The 8159-nt window shown below is 37.6% G+C and overlaps 1 protein-coding gene across 1 annotated transcript; it reads right to left on the bottom strand.

Moving 5' to 3' along the window:
* Nucleotides 1–5799: 5799 nt before the first annotated feature.
* On the bottom strand, nt 5800–7723 carry LOC141698265 (basic leucine zipper 34-like). The gene is made up of 4 exons (XM_074502937.1): nt 6934–7723; nt 6613–6703; nt 6364–6490; nt 5800–6221 (listed from the first exon to the last, which is right to left on the bottom strand). The coding sequence occupies exons 1-4, from the start codon at nt 7515–7517 to the stop codon at nt 6031–6033; spliced, it is 993 nt and encodes a 330-aa protein (XP_074359038.1). The 5' UTR covers nt 7518–7723; the 3' UTR covers nt 5800–6030.
* Between the last annotated feature and the right edge of the window lie 436 nt (nt 7724–8159).

Raw genomic sequence — 8159 nt, 5'->3', positions numbered from 1 at the left:
ATGTTGGGTTAGACTTGACTTAGAATATTGAGTTTGTCGTGCCACAGCCGTGACTCAATTATTTAAGAGGCTAAAGTTTGATTAGGGAATAACATAAGATGTAATTGACAAGAGTTGTCTGCCTATTGAACATTACATGGCGGTTCGTGCTACAGCCGGGGTTGTGTAATGGAATGTAGGATCCCTATTCCCACTAGCATTATGAATGCTTAATTTTTCACGTAGGGGGTTGAATAAATTAGATAAACTAGTGGGAGCCACTTATGAATAAAGACCCGATTCATATAGTGTTTTAAAATGAAATCGAATATTTGCTAAGTGTTGTTATGTGTTTATCATTTACAGATTTACAATATACATTATGTCTTCTGCACTATCACTCAGGAGCATACTGGATGCTCACAAGTTGACTGGTCCTAATTATGCTGACTGGCTTCGAAACTTGAGAATTGTTCTCAGGATTGAGAAGCTGGAATACGTGATTGACTCACCTAAGCCTACTGAACCTGCTAGTGATGCACATAATGATGAACATGTTGTGTATCGTAAGTGGGTAGATGATGCAAATGTTGCTCAATGCATCATGCTAGCTTCCATGAACATTGAGCTACAAAAGCAATATGAGCATATGGATGCTCACACTATCCTCATGCATCTACAAGAGTTGTATGATGTGGCAGGGAGGACAGCTCGATATGAGATATCGAAGGAGCTGTTCGGTTGTAGGATGTCTGAGGGATCATCTGTGAATGACCATGTACTTAAGATGATCAATTTGATTGAACGTCTTGGACAACTTGGTTTTGCCATAGATGGGGAGCTGAGCCAAGACTTGGTCTTGCAATCGCTTCTGAGTTCGTTCTCGCAGTTTGTTGTGAACTTTCACATGAATAAGTTGGATGTCAGCCTGCCTGAACTCCACAACATGTTGAAGACTGCGGAATCGAATTTTCCCCTAAGAAGAGTTCTGTTCTTCTAATTGGTGAAGGTTTCAATCCTAAGAAAAGGAAGAGGAACCCTTCCAAGAAGAAGAAAGTAGGTGAGAAAACGCCGGTTCCACCAAAAGCTGAATACCCCAAGAGCAAAGTTGTTTGCTTTCACTGTAACAAGGTGGGGCACTGGAAGAGGAACTGCAAGGTTTACCTTGCAGAATTGAAGAAGAAGAAGGGTAGTGAGACTACCGCTTCTGATTCAGGTATGTTCATGATAGAAGTGAATATGTCATTAAATCAAATTTCTACTTGGGTATTAGATACCGCCTGTGGTTCTCATATCTGCAATTTGTTGCAGGGACTAAGGAGAAGTAGGACTCTTGAGGAAGAAGAGGTGATTCTACTGATGGGAAATGGAGCAAGAGTTGCTGCTAAAGATGTAGAATCATTTCATTTACATATGCCTACGGGCAAGACTATTGTTTTTTAAATAATTGTTATTTTGTTCCCTCGATTGTGAGGAATATTATTTCTATTCCCATGTTAGACTTGGCTGGATTTTCATTTATTATTGAGAATAATGAATGTTCTATTCTTAGAGATAATATTCTTTATGGACGTGGTACTTTAAATAATGGTCTGTATAAATGTGACATAATTTACTTCAGATTGAACAAACTAATAAAAGAAAAGGGATGATGAAAATCTCACTTCATTGTGGCACTGCAGTCTCCATTTAGTAGACATGGAGAGAGGGATGCAAATTTGCTAGGAATGGTACACACAGATGTATGTGGACCAATGTCTACGCAAGCCATGGGTGAATTTTCATACTTCATTACTTTCATGGATAATAGATCTAGATTCGGATATGTGTTTGATGAAACACAAGTCTGAAGCCTTTGAAAAGTTCAAAGAGTATAAGTATGAAGTGGAGAAACAAACCAAACATAGTATTATAATTCTTCGATTAGATCGAGGTGGTGAATACTTGAATGGAGAGTTTCTGGATTATCTCAAAGTAAATGGTATAGTCTCCCAGTGGACGCCTCCAGATTGGTATCTGAAAGGAGAAATCGAACTTTGTTAGACATAGTTCGGTCCATGATGAGCTATGCAAATCTTCCAGTATTCCTATGGGGTTATACATTGGAAACCTCAGCATATTTACTGAATAAGGTGCCTTCCAAATCTGTTCCTCAAACTCCGTATGAGATATGGAAAGAAAGGAAACCGAGTCTTAAACACGTTAAGATTTGGGGATGTCCAGCTTATGTCAAATAAGTTGACCCAGATAAGCTGGAATATCGATCCGTAAAATGTAGTTTTGTGGGATATCGTAAAGAGACTTTAGGGTATTACTTTTACACCGATCATCGGGTGTTTGTCTCCAGACATGCTACCTTCTTGGAAAAGGAGTTTATCCTTGAAGGAAACAGTGGGAGCAAAATTGAACTTGATGAAGTTCAAAAAGCACAAACTACTACGGATCAAGTGGAAACACCTGTTCTGACTGAACAACCTTCTGTGAAACAGCCCATTCGTAGGTCAGGGAGAGTGTCTCGCCAACCTGAGAGGTAATATGGCCTTGTCATTGAGAATGACAATGAGTTGTCGATCATTGATGATGACGACCCTGTGACCTATAATGAGGCTATGAGTAGTGTTGACTCAGAGAAATGGCATAGTGCCATGAAATCCAGAATGAAATCTATGTATACGGGATACAAATGAATGATTAGAGCAGATGGCCAGGTGGAGACCTTTAAGGCCAGGCTTGTGGCAAAAGAATTCAAACAAAGGCAATGGATTGACTTTGATAAAACCTTTTACCTGTAGCCCTGTTATAATCAGTTCGGATTTTGCTTGCGAATGCTGCTTACTACGACTATGAGATCTGGCAAATAGCCAGATGGTTTTCTTTCCAAGAGAAATGAAAACCTAGTGTGTAAGCTGCTGCGAATCATATGTGATTTAAAGCAAGCTTCTCGCAGATGGAACATCCGTTTTGATGAGACAATCAAAGAGTTTGGTTTTATGAAAAACGTAGATGAACCATGTGTCTACAAAAGGGTTAGTGGGAGCGCGATAACATTTCTTGTGTTGTATTGAAATAGAATTGACACACATAACAACATATCAGACCCACTCACAAAGCTACTTTATGAAAGTCACTTTGATCGTCATAAAGACAAGATGGGTATTAGATACCAGAGTGATTGGCTTTAGTACAAGTGGGAGATTGAAAGGAATATGTCCTAAGTCCAATCATGTATTAGGATTTAGGAATAACTTTTATGTAATCTGTTTTGATTTCATTGATATTAATAAAAGACTTGTTTTGTTTTTATTACGGGCTCTATCTATTTAAGTGTTTAAATAAGATATACCATAGTTTAGAGTAAAGCTTTTATGGATTATGATGAGATCATAATAGTGAGACCTAAAAGATGATAACTCTAAACTTAAATAGTTCCTGGTCATAGGATTACTAACTGGTAATTAATAATCCGCAAAGAGCGGTACATACTATGCTTGCTTCATTTTGAAGGATGTCTGTTCTCATAGATATTTGTGTGGTGACACTATAGCTAGTATGTAGGTGCTTATTAAAGAATAAGTTCACTGAACATGACTCGCACAGCTGAACAACTGATGGAGTTCACTCACGTGTCAGCAGTTGTTCACATAGTGATAGTTGTACAAGTATCCTTAGACTTGAGGTCATCATAGTCATCTTGTGTACACTGAACTATGCTTTGGTTTAGTTCTTAGTCTCCAGAGACAATTATTAGGGCTCTACTGGGTATAGGAATTTGTACACGAAGATAGAGTATGATCAATAAAGGATCTACCCTTCCAGTGAAGGAAGCGAATGTTCAAGGCTGATCCACTTATGCTAGTTCAGGAATCTCTGACCAGAGTGAATGAAATTAGAAAGGAGTTTCTAATTTACATAGAACTGAGCATAGTAAATGGGAAAGAAAATGATTAAATTAGATAGGCTTGACACAAGTTCCATGCCTTGTATTTAATCAGGACATTGTAGGGTAGAAGGAGTTTATTGTACGGTAACTATTCACTGAATAGGTTCTTGGTATTCTAAGCAATGAATTCGTATTATCCGGATAATCGCGATATGCTGAGAAGTATCCCTCACGATGTAGAATAAATATGATTAATTAATTAATCATATTTAATAAATTAGAGAATTTATATAAATAATGATAAAATAGTTTTATTATTATTTATTTCTACTACCGGCTTAATATTGAACCTACAGGGTCACACCATAAAAAGAGAATGATTTAATGGTGGAGGAATTAATTAATAATGGCTGATAATTATTTATTTATGAAATAAATAATTAATTGGAAAATTTAATAATTGATTAAATGAGATTTAATTGATTATAAATTAATTAAGAAAAGTTCTTAATATTATTAATTAAGAATTTAATTTTTGGAAATTAAATCAAGAGAGAGAATTATTTCTAAAGTGTTTAGAAAAAGGATTAATAATTAAAAGGTGTTTTAATTATTAATGAGAATAATAAATGGGTTAATAATAATAATATTTTATGGCAAAATTTCAGCTGAAAATTTTGCCTATAAATATATTATTATAAATTTCTACTACCGGTGGAGTGCTTCACGTTTGAGGAACAGCTGCTAAGGATCTCCGATCGTTGCTTTTGGATCGCTATTAAAGGTTAGTAATCGATTCATATCTTTTAATCACGATTTATATGCTTTTATTTGGATTTTATATGTGTAAAAGTGTTTTACCATGCCTCCGCTGCGATATAAATCCAACAATGAGAACCATCATTATTGTGAAAACTGAGATATAATCTATGCCCTCCATTTTAAAATATTTTTATATTTTACTTTTAATCCACACCATACATTTTCTCTCTTTACCCAACCCTATCCCATCTCTCTAATCTTCATCCTCTAGACCTCTTGCCCTGCCCGTATTTCCCCACCCCACACCGCCTTTGCTCCGCTGCACCGCCGATAACCACCATGTACATGCACTTTCCTCTTTCTTGACACTTACCACTCACCCACCAGATCTCTCTCTCTCTTCTACACCACCACCATCCCCCTACTTTCACCACCAACAACCACAATATGCTACAGCCCCACCCCACAACCTTACGCCGCCCTGCCTACGCCGATGCGCCTCCTTCCTCCCCTCTCGTCACCACTTCCTTGCCCATAAGCTTTCTTTCTCCTCCTTTCTTTTTGAACCACCATCCCCGACGATTTTACTCTTTTCGTGCTCAGATTTGTTGAAATATTTGGTGGTGGTGATGTGGTTGTTGTAAGTTTATCGTTGTATTTTGTAATTAGATCTAGTGATTTTTGTGATGATATTGGTGATCATAGTTGATGAACGGAGTTCGTGGCCAGATGTGGATAAAAGTGGTGACCAGTTGTGATGATTTTTTTTCTCCGGTGGTGATTTGTTGTTTACAGGTGGCCTAAAGGGTGATTTTTGTGTTTCTGGTGGTGATTTCTTATTTTGACGGTGGTGATTATATGTTTGACGGTGGTGATTTTCTAGAGGTCGCCGGAGGTAGTGGTTGCCGGAAATGATGGTGTCCGGTGGTTGGAGGTGGTGGTTGGTTGGTTTAGAAAGAAGATGGAGGAAGTGATAGTTGGAGAAGATGTTGAGATTTAAAATGAGTGGTGTAGATTAAAAGTAGCTTTAAATTTGTGTGGTATAGATTAGATTTCAAATCTCATATTAAAATGGGTTCTCATTTGAGTAGAACTCATATATAAATATATATATATGCTCCAAAAAAATATCTTATCACAAATTCAAATATTTTGATTAATATTATTTGTAGGCACAAAAAAATTTTCGATTTCAAAATTCTCGGGGCCTGACCTACCTGCGATTTAGTTTATTAACATATCATTCTATGTGACCAGGGCACCCGGTTGGGCGAGCTCCTGGCTCACGAGTAGTGCAAGAAATACTTTGCATGATAATATCAATGACAAGGTTTGGATGCAAAAATAAGTACTAACGTAACAAAGCCTTGAAGACACGAATCCATACTTTCATCATTTAAATGATACTATTATCTTATCATAATCTGTTCGCTGAAAGCAGAGCAGTTTGGATGATCGGAGATCTTGTCAGGTAACGATTGTACTAAAGATTTAGATGATGGCTGTGCTGCATCGTCAGTCTCTATCTTCTTTACATCTTGCTGGTAGTTATACACTTGCCTGAGCCTCTCGATTTCCCTTTTCAGTGCTTCTTGATGACCTGCATGCATTCATTCAAGATATATTACAATTCCAAGGAAACAGAACCATGTAAAACTCTCTGATCACTGCAATGTGAGATTTTCAGGCCTGCACATAGTCAAAAAAGAAGAAAAAAAGTGCATAAAATTTAATAATATTACCATCTTTGAAAACCTTATCTTGAGAGAGAGCTGCGATTCTTTGTTTAAGAACACTGTTATCTACATTTAGAACCAACCGCTGATGGTCTAGAAATGCAACTCGTGGTGACAGCACTGAGATCTCAGCCTTGAATTCCCAAACCAAATTGAAACAAATTTTTAGAGTACAATGCAATTTAAAGATCTATTCTTACTTCTACGAGCAATACTGGAATTATATACAAGCGCAGAGTGTTATAAGCTACATACCTGTAATGAGTTGACAGCACGTTCCAGTTCAGATACATATTGCATTTTCCTCACCCTGGATCGTTGTGCTGATTGTCTATTGGCCAATATTCTAGTCCCAACCACAAGTGTTACAGGTAATTAATAACTATAGAAATATATGACGGATAGTCATTGTTAATTTAGCACTAAAGATAAATCCTTCACCCAAGATAATTTACTTTGCTTATCTAATCAACTTAAAAAGTGCACAATGCGTATAATTCATATGTGGAGATTTGCTTGACGATGTAAAGACATTACTAGGAGTAGCGCCATTGCATATCACATATTATATAGTACCTCTTGACTCGTCTGGGGTCGAAAAGCTGATCATTATAATTATCTATAGTTGCAACACCAGCAGCAGCAACACCATCATGATGATCATCCACTGCACTTTCAGACTCCTCAAATGCATTTCCTAGCTTCTGCATCTGCTGATCAGTTGAGGTAGTAGTACTACTTTTAGTTGGATTATCGTCCATGGCATCATGATTCGACGGTGAAGAGGAATTGGAGCAATCTACAGTGGGAGCAACATAGATGTCATCAGTAAACATGTCCATGAATTGCTTTTCATCAAATCGATCAAACTCAGCTGCAGCACCACGAATGATTCTGGACCCTGATGCAGAGGATCTAAATCCACATTCTCCTTCACCATCCAGAACTGCCTGATCAAGAAAGGCAACGGAGTCGCTGGCAGACCTTCGGTGGGACCCACGCTTGGACGTGGAGGAGAAGTTAAGGAATTCGTCAACCCATGAGTGGGCTTGTGACGTGGTCAAATTATCCATGGAAGACACTGTTTGATGGTGAGAATGTGAAGAAGGATTAGGCCAGTAAGGTATCATGTTTGGAACTTTTGGAGGTAATTGTGCCATTCTTAGATTGTAAAACTACCAACTCAAAAGTGAGGTTTATAGCTACAATGTGAATTGAACAAATAGCTAGCTAGTAAAATGAACAGAGAGGGAAGCATATAAATCAACTACAACAAATGCAGCAAAGTCTTGGTATATATAGTATATTAATAGATCAGAACATGCACAATTGCTCAGACAGCTAGAGAGAACAACATGATCATCACTTTAAGTTTCTCCTACATAGAAATATAAAGACAGTTTATGCTACAACTTGAAATAAATACAGAGATAGTGGGGGTAATCACATGGGGACAGCTATCAACAGCTGGTAAGAAGGTTGAGTCTAAACTGTATTACTGGAAAGTTATATGCATCAGCATAAGGAGGAATCAAACAACATGTGCTAGGCGCCTTTTCGCTTCATGCATAATTCACCCCTTCATCTTATATAATCAAACTACTCATACTAAAAGGATTGTTTAGTTACACTGATGGAGAAGAATGGTCTATGTGGATACCATACAAGTACTCGTGAAAGAATCTCCCAGACTAATGTGATGATGCACCAATCTGTGCTGTTAAATGTCCTTCCCCATTTGCCTTATTTCACAATTAAGGCAGATCAGCAGGGTGCTGGTGAATAACAAAGGCGCCATTATA

Source organism: Apium graveolens, chromosome 11, assembly GCF_009905375.1.
Source record: "Apium graveolens cultivar Ventura chromosome 11, ASM990537v1, whole genome shotgun sequence".
In the NCBI taxonomy this organism is placed as follows: Eukaryota; Viridiplantae; Streptophyta; class Magnoliopsida; order Apiales; family Apiaceae; genus Apium; species Apium graveolens.
The sequence above is the reverse complement of the archived record's forward strand: the minus strand, read 5'-3'. Positions and strand labels throughout refer to the sequence as shown.

What these genes read in the sequence shown, in the direction of transcription:
- LOC141698265 (XM_074502937.1), bottom strand. Translation starts at nt 7,517, where the DNA reads ATGGCACAATTACCTCCAAAAGTTCCAAACATGATACCTTACTGGCCT. An exon ending in GACCCCAGACGAGTCAAGAG is followed by an intron (nt 6,704 to 6,933) that starts GTACTATATAAT and finishes GGTTGGGACTAG; the next exon opens with AATATTGGCCAATAGACAAT. An exon ending in GTGCTGTCAACTCATTACAG is followed by an intron (nt 6,491 to 6,612) that starts GTATGTAGCTTA and finishes TGGGAATTCAAG; the next exon opens with GCTGAGATCTCAGTGCTGTC.